Source organism: Pyxicephalus adspersus, chromosome 2, assembly GCF_032062135.1.
Source record: "Pyxicephalus adspersus chromosome 2, UCB_Pads_2.0, whole genome shotgun sequence".
NCBI lineage: Eukaryota > Metazoa > Chordata > Amphibia > Anura > Pyxicephalidae > Pyxicephalus > Pyxicephalus adspersus.
In genome coordinates, this window is record NC_092859.1 from 24794117 (window position 1) to 24813577 (window position 19461).

General features: G+C 39.3%; 1 protein-coding gene across 11 annotated transcripts in view; it reads right to left on the reverse strand.

The window, feature by feature from the left end:
• ERC1 (ELKS/RAB6-interacting/CAST family member 1) overlaps positions 1–19461 on the reverse strand; it is a 150411-nt gene that overhangs the window by 125116 nt on the left and 5834 nt on the right. For all 11 annotated transcript variants that reach the window (XM_072400058.1, XM_072400056.1, XM_072400055.1 and 8 more), the window contains exon 2: positions 945–1770. In XM_072400058.1, the coding sequence (XP_072256159.1) occupies positions 945–1613 (669 nt within the window). In that variant the 5' untranslated portion in view covers positions 1614–1770. The remainder of the gene's footprint in view (positions 1–944; positions 1771–19461) is intronic.

A 19461-nucleotide genomic window follows, 5' to 3' on the forward strand; every position in this document is an offset into this window, starting at 1 on the left:
TAAACCTACAAGATCGCTTGTTCTTTTGCTTGCTTCTACTGGCATCAAATGTTAAATAGGAAATCTTGCTGTTCTTGTTTTCTAATATACCTTGATTAAAGTAAAACACATCTATATTTGTAAACACAAAGTGTATAGTAAATCCACTAGAAATGTTTTAAAGACGATAAGACGATAAGATTTTTTTGTCCTGTTGGGAATGGATTGTGAACATTTAGGCCTAGTCACAATCAGAGAGAGGGTAAATTCAGCCTTTAAGACATCTGTCTTATAATATTCCTTGTAACTTTAGAATGTGGCAGGTTACATAGAGATTACACATCAGCTATGGGACCAGCTTCTACAGCAGCCAAAACAATGATCAATGGAAAAGAATCCCTAAATGATTCCAAGAAAAAGAAGAAGTAAAATTGGGGAATTGAACCTCTAATGTGGGAGTGGTGACATTACCAGAGAAGAATAATACGGGAGTGGCAAATAGAAAAGAAACAAGAAAGGAAGGAGAAGAAAACAGAAATTACAAAAGGAGCAAGGGGTGAGAGGAGAAGAGGAAAAGAAAAAAATATATACATAGAAAAAAAAAAACTAAAAGCAGAAGAGTAACCACAAAAGTGGACACAAAAGAAGACAAAGTGCAATTGAGGAAAAGAAAGAGAACAAGTATAAAAAATTAGGAAAATGATAGTGGGGAAATAGAGAGAGAGGAAACAAATGGGGAGTGAACATAATCACTCTAAGGGTGGACAAGACATCCACGTAGATTTCAAGTGATTCTCATGAATGCCATTTTTTGAGCCTTGCAGTTACCTTCTTTGACAAATACTATTGCTGTGAATACACAGAACACAATAACACAGATGTAAAAATGTGTAAATACCTCTTAAAACTCATCTTTATCTATAATGATTCTTGCACTACAGAATGCTGTAAAATCAGACACTAACCTGGTTCTCCTCCTGGACCACCCGGTACTGCTCCTTCCACACAGAAATCTTAGACACCTCATCCTTGCGTAACGCACGCTCCTTCTTAAGCTCTGGACTCCAAAAAGTCTTGATGCTGTTCATGGATGAACTCAATTTGCTCTCTTTCACCTCCACATCCTTTCGAAGAAGGTCATTTTCCCTTAGGACCTCTTTAAGTTGGGCCTGAAGATCCATAATGGTGTTGTCCCTGGCCTGGCGTAGAGAATGGGGAACGGTAGATGCCATGCTAACAGGTGGAATCTGGTGATCACCAAAAGCAATAGCGTCACTGGATACTCCACTGGTGGCAATGTTTGGGCTGCTTCCCATGGCGGTCATCCTCACCCCATAAGGCAGTCTTCCCCCTGACCGTCCTAGGGTCATGGTGCTCTTTGGGGTTTCTCCACCCACATTTTCATGATCACTGAGATACATGGGAGTGGCAGTAGCATAAGCTGCATTCAGAGACTGTATATTTTCCATAGACAAGGTTTTTCCACTGCCTCCACCAGGAACTCCACCAGAGCTGCCACCGGTACTGTTAGTGCGACGATGGCCCAGGCGTGGCGAGCGGGGGAGCCGCGGGGATCGTCCAGGACTTTGACTGCTGGACTCCAGCTTCCCAACGGAACGAGAACTTCCATACATGGCTCTAATTTGTTATGGGGACAGTAAACTTCTAAAATTTTGGGGGAGTAATGGTCACTTAAGCAATATTAAAGGATTTTTTGGCAGTGTATGATGATCAGCAGTTCATGAACATAGATGGATCTTCCATGTTTAAAATAAACATAAATTTCATGACCTACAGAAAGAAACACAAAGAATAGTTATACGACACATATTATGAACAAGACCTTTAAAGCTTACTCAATCAAAAATGCATTTTGTTTGGACTGTTAAGGTGTATGCCTGAACAAAATAAAAATAAAAAAGTTAGGAACATCTCTGCAGTGCATAAACATTTTTCCATGTTTTGTCTCTTTAAAATGGAGAAAAATACATGGTATGCGCAGAAAAAATACAAGGTAATCCTGACACAGTTTCACAGAGCCTCAAACTTGCTTCTGAGATTTGACAAAGTTGTCTCTGCTTTACTGTAATCATAAGTAGTGCTGTCAGCCATGCCCCAAGCAAAATCCTCATTCCTGGTTGTCAAAAACCATGAGGAGGGAAGTGGAACCTTTGGTAGAGATGACATTGCTATTTCTTACAATTGCCAGCTTGGATTGGAAGGGTACTGGGCCACACTGGCCAGATCTCTGTTTCCTGATATCCTAGGTACATTCTACAACTTAAGCCGCATACACACCTGCAATTATTGTAGTTGGAAATGATCTTTCACGATCCTTTTCAACAACAAAAGACTAAACAATGCATGAACGTTCTGCTCTTTGCAGAAGGGAGGGGAAGAACGACGAAGCGAAACCCTTCTGCACGCTCTCCCCCTTCTCTTGCATTACGATCGTTCGCCGTCCATCATCCATGGACCTGCCAGGACGATTGTTCGGACGATGTACACATGCCCGATATCGGCCCTGCGCTGATTATCGGGCGAGAAGCATTGGACGTGTGTACATAGCTTTAGACAACAGTTTAGCTGCTAAAGTGTTTTCCTGAAATCCTACCAGAGTTTTACTGACCTTATTTCCTTTTGTGATTTGATAATATTGTCTCTGCTTCATTGAAATCTTACATAGTGTTCTCAGGCCTAGCCAGATTTCGGCTAACGAACTACAGAATAATTCCATCCAATGTAATAGAGATGAAGAGAATGGGGAACTGTGTTTCAGATCGATGGAACAGGGCAGGGTGCTAACACCTTGGATTTCACTGCAGCAAAGGCACAGTGGTGTTAGCTCATCATGGAAAATAGGAGCACACTTCATTACTGCCAGATTAGAAGGTATTCTTTTGCAATGGCTGTGTTTTAAAAACTTGGGAGATATGAATGTATTACAGAGAAGTATTGCATTTTATTTATTTTGCTTTAAAGAATAACTGCACCAGCACACAAAAGTTATCTGAATGTCCCCTAAAGTGCATAAAAAACTAAACTGGATCTCTTCCTAGTGTGTCTAGTTTTAGTCTGTTTCCTCTCCAGTCCATGTTGGCAGAGTAATACCATCTTCTGTCTACCTTGGAAAAGCTAAAGACATAGGAGGTGATGCCAGGGGGCAGAGAAGTGGCAGTCTATGGCTATGATGTTGGAATCCCTTCCTTGACAAGCCGAATCCTCGTTCTTGGTCAGTTCAATCTTCTTGCCTCCCACCTATGAGTGGTTAGAGATGACATCACTAATTCTTACAATTGCCAACATGGATTGGAGGGGTACTGAGTCGCAGTGGCCATCTCTGTATCCTGCACCCTAGGTAGGTGGTACAATCGCTCAGAGAGCAAAACTTTAACTGTACCGTTAATGAATTTAATCTTTTAGTTTTAAATAGCTACAAAATATCTGTCCAACATAGGGCTTTTCATTTGTGCTTCATTAATTTTTAGAAATGGAAGTTGCTTTTTATACAGGGATTTCAGCTTAGGAAATATTATGATTGTGTTGCTTAAAGCCTTCTCAGCTGAGAAAGCATAGAGAAAGCATATTGTCAGCCCTTGTTAATCCAACAGAAAATTTCCAGGATGCTGCAGTTTCTATAGCAACTTGCGGCAACCATCAACCCCTGAGCATTAACTCATTTAACGGATGCTGAATTGAAGAGATGACACAATAAGGATGAGGAAAAATAGTGCAAGTCATATGAATATAGACCCCTTGAGCAGTGATATACCGGTGAGAAGGAACAAGTACACACAACTCATTTTTCCTGACTTGTGCACGACTGTTAGATGTAGTCAATAAACTGTTTCTATATTGCACTGGTAGCACCATTATATTATATTTCTCCTCCCAATGTCCTTGGTGAGAAGGAATATATTTTAGAACAATATATGCAGACAGAGGGCAACTATTTTGAACTCCGCATTATTACACACTACCGTACCTGCTTGCGGTGTCATTTTATGAATAGCACCCAACACATTATTGACAGTACCCGAGCTGCAGCAAATTAAAATGCACAAGCTACGCACCTTGGTGTGCATCAGATTAAAAAAAAAAAAAAACACTGTAAGCCTGATTATTCATGCATTGGGCTGCAGGTGCATTTAAGACAAAAGGGCTGCCTTAATACATCACACAATAATGCATATTATGTAATAGGCGCTAATACTAGAGATAAACAAATGCACTGTTTAAATTAGGTTTGCAAAATGTATTTATTAACTTTGTGAGTTTGCAAGGCTGACATGGAACTGTACCAATTTAAGTGAAGTGTGACAGGTCCACTTTACCTAACAGAGACTTGCTGACTTTGAGCGCTCTTATGATGAAATGGTTTTACTGCTTTTTTCAAACAGCTATTTCTGTCCTTTGCCCAGCTAAAGTCTCTTTTTTTCACAAAATGGTCTACTTCTGAAAGCAGGATGAGAGCAGTGTAATCCTGTTGACTTTTTAAATTGGTTCGGAAGCAAATAGTAACGCTTCAGCAGAATGACGTCTGTTTAACTCTTCATATCCCTCTTAATGCAAGCCTAGAAGAAACAGCATTCCTATCCTACTGAACACTGAAAGATGTGCCTAAAAATAGGCAGGGTAAAGGACTAATCACCAGCTTCGCCTATGGTCTCCCTGCAACTCTTCTTTTCCCACAACTGCCCTACCATGGCTTTATGGTGTTTTTGTGCAGAAAAAGCCATTTTAGTACAGGCAAGTTCTTGTTTTTTTATGCCTGAGCCCCCAGCAAAAACAATGAGCAGAACAGTACCCCCTGAGATATCAGATATGCCCTGAGAACTAATATCCCCTATATATATTCTATATAGAATCCTAGAACTAAGAGCCAGAGTAGGCAGCAGTGCCTCGGATCTCACACTGTAGGTGCACAGCTATTAGGCTGCAAGCACAAGGGCACCTGGGCCCTGATTCACAACATGCAGTCCTTTGATACTTATAATGCCCCACCAGACAGTATAGACAGTGTTTTTCTTGCCTAGGTATGTAGGTAAAAAAAAATGTATTAAATTGGATACTTTCTAAGTGATTTGGTTTTATACTTTATTACTTTTTCTAAGCTGTCTTTTTTTTTTTTCCATTTTTGGTTTATTATTTTTCCTAGCCAGAAGGATTAATAAATTCAGTGCCAGTTAAACTTTACAGGGGCTCTAGGGAGCCTAATAGCAGTAATCACTAGAAGTCATTTGTAAAAATGTCCCAGACTCCGGCAGCCTTCAACTACATTCTTCACATGATGGCTGTTTGACATATTTATGTGGATTGCTACAATCTTTGACCATCTCTTGTATGTGGTCTCTGACAATTACATTAATGGTATATGTGGGCCTTTGGTAAAGTCTGGGCATCCACCTAAGGCTTTATTAGGTAAGTTGACCACCACTGACCAAAAAACACTCATATACCAAGAAGAATTTATGATAACAGTAACTTTTTTCTTTAAAGCATTAGGCATGATCAAAATTTCTGAATGTTACATAGAGCACAACATATCTTTAAGTTCAGATTCAATGAAAAAAAAAAAGACTGCCCTTTTGCCAAGTCAGAACAAGCATTCCCATTGGAAGAGTTCTTCTCACTTACTATCCTAGAGACAACTATAGGATATTGGATCTCCTTCTGTCTAAGGCAGTGGTGGACAACCTTTTCGGTCCCGTAGACAACTAAACTTATGGGCTCCAGACCCTGCATGCGCGGGGAGCCGGGTGTCACTCAATGGGGGAGAAACCTCCCCCAGAGTAATGTCATGATGGCATAACCCCGCCCACTCTCCCATCACAGATATGAGCCTGCAATGGCGGAGTTGGCGGGTTGTGTAAAGGGACACAGCCCACCCACTTCCCTGAGCCTGGGAACTGTCCTGGGGACGTGGTCCACGGCTCAGGCCGCTGCATCCCCCTAGCAGGGTTGCGGATCACCGGTTGGCGACCGCCGGTCTAAGGCTTAGTCTACACGGACGTTTTCCCCAGCATTTAACCTGATTCTTTAAAAGCCCATATTTTAAATTCCCATGCATTTCATTGGGCTAATCTACACCAGGAAGTTTCTTTGAGGCACATTTTTATTAGCGTTATCTATAACATTGCTTAAACTTTTAAAAAAATAAAACGCAGGTTAACACTTCCATTGATTTCAATGGGGTGTTTTCCCATGTTTATAAGCACTTGAAAGGTAAACGCGTTAAAAACGTGGGAAAACGCGGTATAGCAGTTTTCAATCGTTTAATAGGCAAGCTTTAAAACATTAATAGTGCATAAGTGCATAGAAACGCAGTAGGATTGTTTACATGCGTTTTTAAAAATGTCCCTGTAGACCCAGCCTAAATAACAAATAGGATTAATCTTCCCAGAGACAAAACAAAAACCTTTTTTTATTTTTTAATTACATAATTCTTCCACTGTACTCCTTAGTAAATCATGCCATTGTTTTGTATTCAATATTGCTATTGCTGGGTGACTTCAAGGGGGTCCAAACTGGTACTAGCTAAAAAAAAAAAAAAAAAAAAAAAAAACAACACAACACACACACAAGCCTTTATATCTTTATGTTTTTAAAATGTTAAATTGGGACTTCATATTATTTCACTTTGTTGACTGATGCTTTTAGGGTTATCCATGTTTGCCTGCCAAACATCTTTCCTCGGTAATGAAAATAACATCTACATGGACTTGTAAAATATTTGACCACTTTGTGAAATGCTTGTTGCTTTCGTTTTACAATAAAGTATTATCTCAGATCTGGCTAAGTGTAACTAATATCTAAGAGTAATAATAATTTTAATATCTAAACAGTTTATAAACATAAGAAAAACAAAGTACCCCCTCTTTTAATTAAAGGTCTTACATTCAGGACACACAAAATGAATCGTCTAGTCCTTAGCAGGTTCTAAAACGATTTAAATCGAATCTCATGTGTATACCATTACTTATTTTACCATTACTTATTACTTATTTGCAAAAATGAAGCCATAATGGAGAAGCCATGTGAGAAAAGTTACACCTCATTATTCAATAGCTTGTAGAACGATTGTTAGCAGCATTAAGATGAAGCAATGATTTTCTCTATGACTAGAAGTCTCTCACATCATTGTGATGGAAATTTGGCTAACTCTTCTATACAATATTGATTCAGTTCATTAAGGTTTGCAGGCATTCAGATTTGGAATATGGGGAACTCTGATAAATTCCCTCCACAGAATTTTAATCGGGTTGGGGTCTGGTCGTTCATTAGCCTTCTGTAACACCTTGATTCTTGTCTTTTTCAACCAGTCTGTTGTAGATTTACTGGTGTGCTTGGATCATTGTCCAGTTGCATGACCCAATTTCAGTAAGGTGGCTGCAAAGCAAGCCCAAATCTTTACCTCTTTACCATTGTGCTTGATGGTTGGCAATCCCAGAAATTTATTTTGAGCTGGGTGGGAAGAAATTGAAGGTGGGTGGCAGCCTCTGTATTGTGACCCAACTCTATAGTAACCATTCAAAAACAGCTGGGTGGTTACTGAAAAGTGCCGGGTGGTGTGCCCAGCTAAAAGGGGCCGGGGAGAACACTGGTTGGTATGAGGTGCTTGTGATAAAATGCTGTGTTTTGTTTTTAGCCAAATGTGGCACTGTGTATCATAGCCAGACATCTCCACTTTGGTCTCATCTGTCTTGACGCTTTGTAGTTTCTTCAGATGCAACATTGCAAATCTAGGCTGTACCGCCATGTTATTTTTAGAGGGAGGAGGCCATCTCTTTGCAACTCTTCCAAACAAGCCATACTTGTCCAGTCTTTTTCTTATTGTACGGTCATTAACTTTAACATTTGAGTTAACATTTACGGAGGTCTGTAAAGTCCGAGATGTAGCGCTTGGGTTTTCCGTCCATTGCATGGCCTACCCTCAGGGCAATTTGTTGGGACATTCATGTCTTTGCATGTATTCCACTTCTGAATAATCTGTAGAAATGGCCTTACATCTCTTCCCAAATGGAAGGGCAACAACAGATTGCTTCTCTAAATCAATTGCTGAAGTCTTTCCTCAGTGTGTAACACACCTGAATTCTCCTGACCAGCAAACTGCCAACTTTAGCTTCGATTGAGGTGGTCTCAATTATGATGATCAGCTAATTCATGAGTAGTTATCCTCTTAATTCCCAGAAGTGGTAAAGGTATACCTAATTTTTCACTCCCTGTTTCTGCATTTTGTCTTTGCCAAACATATGGAACAGTATAATATATCATGTGGTATTGTTTTTCTAAGGTTGAACTAAATTTAAAGACCTGATAAAGGTCAAATCATTTCTTAATATGTCCATATATGAAAACACCTTAGAAATGAAAGAGGGTGCACTTTTTTCTCATATGAATTGGTGATGCTAACTCTGGGCAGCACAAGGCACAGAGGTTAGCACTCTGGCTTTGGCAGCATTAACTCCCAGGTTTGAATATCAGCCAGGACACTATCTGCATGGAGTTTGAAGGGTTCTGCCCGTGTTTGCGTGTGTTTTCCTTCGGGTACTCAGGTTTCCTCCCTCCAAAAACATACAGTTGGGGTAATTGGTTTCCCCCAAAACTGACCTCAGATTGTAATAAAAACATATTACTTTAGTAGGACATTAGATTGTGAGCCCCTTTGAGGGACAACTAGTGACATGACTATGGACTTTATGGCGCTATATAAATACTGTGTAGTAGTAATAATAATAAGAAGAAGAATAATAATACAGCTTAAAACATCTGCAGTAAATCACAAAAGGGAAACTATTATTTCCTGCACTTTACATAGAAATGAAAAAAAACAAAAAAAACAGCAGTGGTAATATCCAAACCTTTTCTTTTAATAACAACATAAGTCACCCAGGGGACAAGGATTTATAAAAATGTATTTAAGCATAGTGCATTTACCAAAGCCAACATTTATATTGTAATGTCCTGGGAAAAAAAACAAAGGAAGAGTGTCACTGCTGTGGGCAGGGGTAAATGTTTGCCTCAGTTTTCATAAATCTACCCCTAGGTGTTTGTTTTTTTCCAGGGAGAACAATAAACCCTTGAAGGGCTTGATAAAGTTTACGTATCTATTCCTCCTTTCTGTGCCTTTAGGATGTTAATAACAAACAACGATTCTCCAGATGAAATACAAGTCAGGAGTCACTAACACCAAGAGTTACCAAAATAGAGAAATAAGCACCCTGAACCATTATGCTGGGGATGTGACTCACTTTAAGGGATTGTAACCTCTACCACCTCTTAACAGTGGCGGGCAGAGACAACTGCAATCCAGACTTGGTTTTATGTTATCCCGCTGTACAGGATATGAATAACTAGAAATAGCTTAGTATAACAGTCAGCCTTTCGTCTGGCCAATTTCTAACCTACCGTATACTATAACCATGCCAATACTACACAGAAGCCCATTCCTCCTACAAGCACAAGATTTTGCAAAGAAGTAGTCAAAAACACAACAGAGACATTTTGTTTTTGTGTGCCTTCTTCCATAAGTGTCTTCTTGTGAATTGTATGGCTGCTTTAGTTTGAAATTTAAGAAATAAGATATATTTTGCTCTGACCTATAATTGCTCCATTGAGCCGCAACACCTCCAAAAATGTATACCTGTGCCAGAATAATAGGAGGGCCTACAAATATGAACAGTTTACAGCACTCCACATAAAGTATACCTGAAGCTAAAACTTGGGCTGCATACACACATGCAATATTTGTCATTGGATGACAAAAGACTAAACGATATATAGACGAACTCTGTACATACAGCGCCATTTTACTCCATGGAGAGGGGAGTGGGAGAATGATGGTTGCGCTCTCTTCCCTTTATCCGTGGATCGGTCCTCCAGACAAGGAGCGCTGTACACATACCAGATTCTCGTCTGATATCTGCCCTGAGGCAATTATAGGACAAGAACCATCTGACGTGTGTACGTAGCCTTAGAGTAAAAAATGCTTTCAGTTCTGGCTTGTTTTTTTTTTTAATTGCAATCTTTATCTGGTTGCGGATATTTCCATCCACTTCCTGTTCCTGAGACTCCAAAAAAATGGGAGTATATCCTTCCAAGACAGTTGTCACAGGAACAAATGTTGCCATTGGCTAACTTTAACTTTAAAATGACCCTGTCATAGTCCTTCTCTCATATAATTGCTCTGTTTAAATACTATGGCTAACAAAAGAATCTCTACATTTAACACTACAAGGTGTGACCAATGAATGGCCCCAGGGGAAGCAAATCCTTTACATGCTGTAGTCCCATACTACTGGATGTGAAAATGCCATGGGGGGCAAGTAAATATAAAATCCCCAGGTTCCAGTTCATTGACAAAGCTCAATCCTATACCTGAGCATTGATTTGACATTTAGGTCACGTCATCTAAAATGTTCAGCCCAACAAGTCCAATATTGGGAACATTTTGATAGCAATCAGGCTGATAAGTGATTAAAAACAAAGTCACAAAGTAAAGTGGTGAACTAAATATCTGTTTCCTGGGTCAAAAGTGCTTGCACGGATTTAAGACCATTTCCTCTCTTTCAATCTCTGAATTCAGCCACTGGTATGGTCAATCATTTAACACCCAATAAAGGAAGAACAAGAGATGGAAGACTACATATCCCATCATCCACATATCGCAACACAAACCATGTGCCTACTTGAGGAGGCAGGGCTGGTAGTCATAGGAGGTAAGTGTTCAACAACCTCTGTTTATTAACAGGTAATTAAAAGGCACTGGGGGCAGTGTGTATAGGTACACAGGTATAGCCATGCAAAGCTACACAAATCTATGAATTTGTGACATTCAGCAAAGTTAATACTAATATTTGACATTATTGCTTTAATAATTGATCTATTCAGGGGTTAGCTGGGCTTTGAGATAGAAAATCAAGCATTAAAAAGATTTTTTTAATCAAAAGAGAACTACTGAGACAATAGTCCAAAAAAAGATTTCCAAAAAAAAACTTAGTTCTGCTTTAGGGGCGGTGGAGAAAAAGAGTGCGAAAACGATACACAAATATCTTGTACACAAGTTAACTTTGACCCCTTTCTTTAGTCTTATGAGTAACCTATAAAACTTGGCCTTTCTGTGGAAAGAAGCAAAGAAACTCCTGCAGGATCTTCACCGCATAAGTTTCACCCCTGCACATCAGCCACCTCACAGCATCTCATTCATGACCTGACACAAAGCTGTCTTGTTATCTAACTTCGGCCCTGAGGTGTTGAAAACTATTTTTAAATTCGGCGTGTCACGGGGATACAGATCCAGAGGGCTGATGTCAGTCTTCATGATATTACTTTGTAAAGAAGAGATTCTCTAAAATACCGTGTGCGCTCAGCAGGAGCCGACCGCGACCATACTCCTGACACCGGCTCAGTGGTGAAGCATGTGCGTTCCCGTTACACAAGATACCAACGCACTTGTGACTTGTCAGATGGTGAACTGTGTTAATTGTCTCTTTATAAACAAGTTTCTGGGTCACCTAGAACCAGATGCACCGAGGTACAGAAAAGTTTAATTTCTAGTGAATGAACTTCTGTTTGGCAGATAAAGCAAAAACACAGTTCAACTAATGTGTACCTACAGCCAATTAAAAAGTTATAATATATTGCAGCTAAATAACTTATCAGGAGGTTTTCATTACTTTTACCTGATGATCCTGGCAGTTTTTGTCACACTTACTGACCTTGTTTGACAACACTCGTTCACTGTCCTTTATAGGGGACAAGCATTGTCAATCTGGCAGGAAGTTTCTTAGGTCTAAAGAACATCCCCCTTTCTCTATAACATATGTGTGGTAAGGGAGGGTGTTCTCTAGTGCTAAAACACTAACTGCACTAAAGAGAAAATGCTACAAAGTAAAAACAAGAAATTCCATTTTTTTTCTAAGATCTCCCAAAAGAAGATTTTTGAGTAAGCCTTCAATGCTGGATTCTGTGCATGAAAAAACATGTCAGATAAGAATATTTTGGTCCAACCTTCAGACACGTATAGAGAACCTGTACCCACAGGGCCTGAATCTAAAATATGCTTCCCAGAAAATTATATTTAGTATGCAGGATTGGTATTAAAGCAGAACTAAAGCCTGCTATACTCACTTGTCCTGGTTCCATCACAGGACACCACCATCTTTTTCCTTCTTCTCTTTTAGGTTGCAATCTTTGGGCATTTTGATCCGGGCCGACATAAGTTTATTCAGTCCAACCAAGTGAGAGGAAGCCGGGATTGCAGAGTACCCTGGCAATTATCTCTGAGCTTCCCATGAGCAGCTCTATGTTTCTGACAGTTCCACAAAGTGATCAGGAGGGTAAAAGTGCTTATTGCAGTAGGTACTTTGCATGTGCCTTTCTGCAAAAATGCCATGCCTGATCCAAAATTTTAAAGTGGAACTTTAGTTTCCCTGTTTTAAGGGAAGGGAGGAAAGAGAGAGAGTGTAGAGAAAGGGGTACACAAAGAGAGCGAGATTATAGCTGTAATTGGCGATGCTGCCGGAAATTGCGCCCAATGCACAATTTACTCCAGGACAACTCAGCACGCTGACGGTTTATATTGCAATCACACAGAAGCAGAACCTCACTGGGAGAAGCAGAAATAAAAAAAATTCAATCCCATCAAAGCGAAACGCAAATGAAATTTGTATCCAGGAGACTTGATATCAGATTAATACAGATTAATAGAATCTTGGCTTATCAAAAAAGAACAATGACATTGTTCAAAATAAATCTTTTCAGTAATGTTTTCAGGCCCAAGCACAGAGACTCAGAGACTGCCTGGCGAGCGTTGAAAATGCAGGACATGCGCCCAATTTTTTGCTTTCATACACAGGGCCTAGAAGCATAACTCTATCCCCTGCATATAATAATATAATAGCACAATGGTGTTTATTAGCTCTATTGCAACCTTGAGTTATTAACACTCCTGAAAGTTTACCTACACCCAGATAATCTAAGAGGACCACAGAAATATAACTATAACCTGATGTATGAAAATGTACAACTGCTACCTATAACTGTAATTTCATGTAAAGTGACACTTTACATGAAATGATTGTGAAATATCCAGCTGTGAATATGAAGGATGGCCTGGGTCCTCAAAAGGCTCTGGGTTTTTTTTAGCTGCAGAACCCAACAAGACATCAACAAAGTGAAATAGTTAACATAACTGGGCAGCAGTGGTGCATCTAGGCACAGGACTGGTTTGTGTGGGAATAAGTACCACTCACACAATGTGTCATCTTATCACTTAGACTGTAGAAATGCAGCTCGGAGAACAGTACAAACAACGTGATGCTCCTATACCCCACACCATGGTGACCTTCAGCTGTGTGATTCTGGACCTAATGAAGATTCCTCCTGTTGTGAAAGTGAACAGACAATAATTAAACTCTACACATGTACAATATAGTTTGGGTCATCCGCAGCCTTGGACACTTAAAGAACTACAACCCCCAACATGCTCTGGCAGTCTTTTTTAAAAGCCCTTTGAAACACAACTGTGGTCCACTAAATAAAATAATGCTTTCATTTCAAACAGGATTAAAATACTGCCTTGAATTTTTCCTGAAATACAGCAGTATGTGCCTCTGTATCACCTCACCTCCTGTGAACTGTATATCTGTATATACATGAAAACTCTGGAATATGATCTAAGGCACTGCTGCTTCTGCCTGTTAGGCTATGTACACAGGTCAGGTGATTCTCATCCAATTATCATTTCAAGGCTAGTATCAGATGAGAATCTGACGTGTGTACAGCGGTCGGCGGATGTTGTTCATGGATCCGTCCTGACGGATCCACGAAGGACAGTATTGGAAGTGAAGGGGTGAAAGCACAGCGGGGTGCCGCTCTGTCGTTCTCCCCCTCCCCTCTACAGAGCACTAATTCATGCATCTTTCAGTCTTTTGTCTTTAGAAAGGATCTTAAAATAATTAAAATAAGCAAGAGCAGCAGTGGTTGGTCTTAAACAGAAACTAAAGTTCCATTTTTAAAACTCCACAATCAGGCAGATCATTTTTGCAGAAAGGTACAGGTGATATGCCTTCTGCAATATTCCCTCCTACCTGCCTGATTGCCCCAGGTATCTGTTAAAAAATCTGGGATGGGCATGCAGGGTACCAGTAAAAGATCTAAATTTACATGATCCTAAAAACCCTTATTGTGAACATAAGAGGGGCAGCAACAATTTTCAGCAACTACAACTCAGTCTCCATTTCCCGATGCTACTAAGAAGCTTCATGCAAGGGTGATAAAACCCTCTAGTTTCGTCTTCTAATGTAGTTTATAATTTTCAACTCCTATGTGCAAACTTAGCATGAAAATACATTTTGAGAGGTGATATCCAAATTGACAAAAGTAGCTTCTTCCCAATTGTTCATGATAGGCCTTTTCTACTAGGGCTGTGACTTTTAGAAAAAAGAATAGTAATATAAGAAAAACCCTTTTGAAGTACCACTAATACGTTTAGCTAATTTACTGGTCAAAAAAGGGCAGGCGTATTTGTTTGTGCACAAAATGATCATACAATTCACATTTTGGGAGTTATCCAATTAGATTCCCTAAAGAAAGTTATCCTGTAGTACCATGATTTTTTTTTATTTTCTAAACTACAATGTAAAACCACTTTCATTTACAGATATTTTGTATTTTATTAAACCTCTGTGTTTACCAAGGTAACCTCTAAATTCAATTGTCACATTGCAATCCTATAACTGGCAGAGATGCTTACGGTAACATTAGTATCTGGCATCGCCCTACATGCCCCGTAGGCACAGCAGCTTAGACAAATAGCCCGTAGCTGGCGGCTAGGATTACACAAAACACAAAGGCGTGTTGCCACTGCAAAGAACAGCTCTCCGCTGCCGCCGCTTATGTGAAATTGGGAATATCGTTCCCTGGCTTGCAGCTCGAGCGGAACAAACCTCACAGAATGGAAACCGCTTATTTATAAAACCATATTTATCCAGACGGGGGCTATAAGGCACCTCTGGTCACCAAAACGCTTTATAGTGAGGGATTTGTGATTTTCATGTTTCAGTGATAGCCTGATATGAATGTGGCAGGTAATATCCTCAGAATAATAAACGTTTTAAACCCAAAAACAAACAGGTAATATATTGCAGCCAATTTTATGGATGTGGTGGCTGCATACATTTTCTTTAGTAAGGTTTTTTGTTTTATCCATTTTTTTATCTTGATGATGCTATCTGTACCATACCAGTATTCTCCCCTGCCCCTTTTAGTTGGACACACCACCCAGGACATTTCAGTAACCACCCGGCTGTTTGTGGGAAAAAAAATTTCTGGGTTGAACACTGCACACTTACTATTCCACTACTCCATCATTTTTTTTTTTTTGTACTGCATCTTTGAAGAAGCAAGGTTGTCACTATAGGATAGGACTTCAACCCAATCCTCTACAAACATAGATGGGCAGCGTTTTGTAGTCCAGAGAGCTGGCAGGATCAGCGGGTATTTTTTTCAAAACATAAATCGAGCAGACATATTTACCAATTGAGCAAATATGTTCAATAATAGGGTTTACCTAGATATTAGGGGTCCATTCATGTTTATATTGGTCCCAACAGTGGAATGCAGGGATTCCACAGAAATTGAAGGCTTGGGCGTTTTTTTATCCCTGTTAATATATGCTGTTCATTGGGAGGGTAATGCTATATAGTCCAGCTCTAACCAATACTTATTTGCATTGCAGTGTTCTCCCCAGCCCCTTTTGACAGGGCGCACCACCCGGCTGTTTACTGAAAAGGTAGGTCACAATACAGGGGCTGCCACCCACCTACATTTTCTTACCACCCAGCTTAAAAATATTTCTGGGTTGAACACTGCATTATATATAGTAAAGAAAATCAGATCCTTTTTGAGCTCATGTTGGTGTCCTTTAAGAACAACAGGACATTAAAGAAAATTTTTATACTACCTGTCTTTTTGTCTCAAGTGTTAGACAAAACATGAAGTGAGGCAACAGACAGAAGTAAAATTTACTTGTGTTATGGTCTGCATTATCCAAAATTCACATCTGAAGCTGAGCATCTTCTGACCTGCTCCACTTAAAGCAGAACTAAACCCGTGATACTCACCTGTCCTCGTTCACTAGCAGGGTCCCTCAATCCTTTCTTTCTTCCCTTCCTATAGATGATCTTTGGCCATCTTCATTTTCCGGGTTGGGATAACGTTAACTCCCGTGCAGGAGTTCATTTATCCAGGCATGTGCAGTTTTTTCCAGATACCCAGAGCAATCAGGCAGGTAAGGAGGGATTATTGTAAAAGGAATATTGTTTGTCCCTTTCTGCAATTATGACCTGCCTGATGGTGGGTTTTTAAAAATAGATCTTTATTTTTGCTTTAATCATTTCATAGATTTGGAAAAAAGAAAATAGCAGTTGTGACAACTCGTGAACACAAGCTCTTGAAGTAAGAAAAGTTTATGGTCTCTACCTGGATATTATTGGTGTGGTTCCCATGAGGGAGCTTTCACCACCAACATTAGGATTACCAAGACTTCCTCTAGATCTTTACGGAATTAGTCTCATATCTTAGTGGAAATCTTTCCAGCAGGACTCCATCTTTATTATTAGTGGTAGTCACCCTATAAAATAGCGTTATTCTTAACATTTTTGTATTTTTATGCACCTGGAATGAATTTACCTGATTTAAGCTGAAGCTGTAATTAAGATTTAAACAAGTTACAATAAAATATTTGTAGACTGGCTTCTAGTAAACAGTTTGGTTTATTTATTTCGCACCATTCTTCCTTTGTATGATGTCCATCCTTTTGACTGTCCACATTATCTGACAGCTTTCTGTAGAATTACATTTGCGGAATATTTTGTGTGGCCCCTTGGTAATTCCAGATTTTTCAGGCCTTCTATATCTGAAAAAGCAGAAAAATAAATTCTGCAGAATGTGTTGGGCATTCGGTGTCTAATAGTAGGAAAAGAAACCCTAGGGTTCCTTCAAAGGTTGCCAGGGGTTTCTTGAGCCATTTGAACCTCTCAGGTCAGTTTCCATGGTCATTAATGATCTATTTGGATATCTGCAATGATGGCATTCTTCCCTCTAACCAACAATATAAAAGCCATTCTTTCCATAGACCAGCAGGCTAATGTACCATGAATCGAGCATGTCATGAATATTGTCTGGGATCTGAAAATTATTTTAAGGGTCCCCCCATAATTTAAAGGTATATTATACTCTACACAGCACCACAAAAAATGATGTAACTATATAAATAAAAAAAAAAGAGTAATAAAATTCACCCTTGAAGATTCTCAAAGATCAAATTCCTTTTTGCACTGGATGCCTCTAATCTTACTTCAAGCTTTGTGAAGATTTATAATAAAAGCAGGAAGTTCATCAAATGACAAGAAAAAGAAAATTGGGATGTCTTGCACGTAAAAGTGTTGCTGCCATGGTTACAAAAGAAATCTTTAACTGGACTACAAAGTGGAAAGGAAAGGTCTAAATTGTTGCATTTATATTGAACAAAAAAAAAGGAATTTTCATTTTGGAGGCATATAGAAGAGAATACTAAAAGAGCAACAACATCCAAAAATCAGCGAGCTTGGTCTGCCATTAAATCGCTGGATGGAGGCAGTGACAGAAGCCTGGACCCTAATCGTGGCATCTGTTGATCATTCTCCCGCTGACGGGTAGACGCTCTAGCGAAATCCTGACTGTGGCAGGAACCGGAGCAGAGGCCTGCAGCCAGTCATTGAGAAGGTTTTTCTCTCTCTCTCGCTGAGCCTTTATATCAGTAGAGACAGGATGATGTCACCATGTAATTTTTTTGCTCTGTCACAGCCCAAGGAGAGATCTGAGACCACCAGGAAATACATGAAGCTCTGCAGCTTTCAAGATGCAAATGGGGCAGCACACCGAGGGTTAAAAGGAAAATTAACCATTACCAGATGATAACATTAAAGGTCACGATTGTGATAAAAGGAAATCTGGAAATGAAGGAATTGAAACAGTAAGGTGGGGTGGCAAATTAAAAAGCAGCTGATGAAAGGGGTCATTTCATGTCCGCCACTTTCCTTCTACCACCTTTTCTCAAAGTGTAAAATGGAAAGAAAAAAAGCTAAAGAGGATATTGTTCAGAAAAAAAAAACCTTTTGTGTTATTTTCTCCATCAAACACAAAAACAGCAAGACAAAAAGGTTTAAAAATAAATAAATTTGGGGTTCTTGTAATAGAAATTGTTTCCAATTGCCTAATCAGATTCTTAACCCCTAAAGTCACAGATATGAAGGTGCAGATAACAATATGGGTCTAACAGGGCTATAAATAAATGTTCACGGATACATTTGATTCTAACATTACACCCTGGGTGTGAAGCACTCGAATGCAATCTATGTCTGATCTAGAAGCAATCATTTTGAATGCTGAAATGTATAAAAGATACTAAATAATAATAATATCATGGGTGGTGCCCATTTCAGCCAACAAACCTCAGTGGCAAAGTCAATCTCCTAAATGTTCACCATCTATCTAAAAAATAAATATTTGCAGCTTTCTGCAGACATAACACTGCAACGGTTGCAGGGAAAAATAAAGCCACAGAGATTTGGTGGCTAGTTTTAGAAATAATTAGATTTATATTTGTATTTATTTTCACTTGCACACCACAACACCTAGCGCAGGTGCTTATACGCAATGAGGCTTCGTAGTTATCAACAGCAAATACATACAAAGAAATACTACAATGTTTCAGGATCCTTAGAACAGGAACACCTCATTAAGGCAACATTGTTGAGAACCTTTTGAAAGTGAATAGGTACCTTACATATGTACACATAGGTGTAACGGGCCCTTATACACAAACTATATGATATTTGAAACTGATAGGACCAACTGAGCGTCATTTCCAAAAACTGTATAGACACAAAATCATGAAGCCAGGAAGCCACTTTTGCTAATAATTAAATCAAGCATTATAGTTTATTATATAAATAGTTTATAAATGGGACTGCCTTCCTAACAAATTCCCAATTCACCTGCGGCTTAGGCAAATTTATTCCAAACGTTGTTTGTGTTCCAGGGACATATCCCTTTCCATATGAAATCAATACTTTTCTTGCAGATCCCCTCATCATGTGTTCCTAGATTTTGCACCAATAATTACATTTTGCACCACATTCAACCAGTATTCCAGCACACGTTTAAATTGAAGAATGATAAAGAAAATCTTATTTGCAGCCCATAATGTTTACCTAGCCAAGAATTAAGCTAGGTACACACTTGCAATAATAAATAGAAAACGAACGACTAATGATTATGCACGATTATTTTGAACGATCATATTGTGCACAATTCTGTCCATGCTGTAACAATACCATCGTTCAAAAAAAAACTACCAATAGCGTGTATACAGGCTAGATACGATCATTTGAACAATGCAGGAAGTGACATGTAAAGGAGAAAGTGTATAGTGTATCG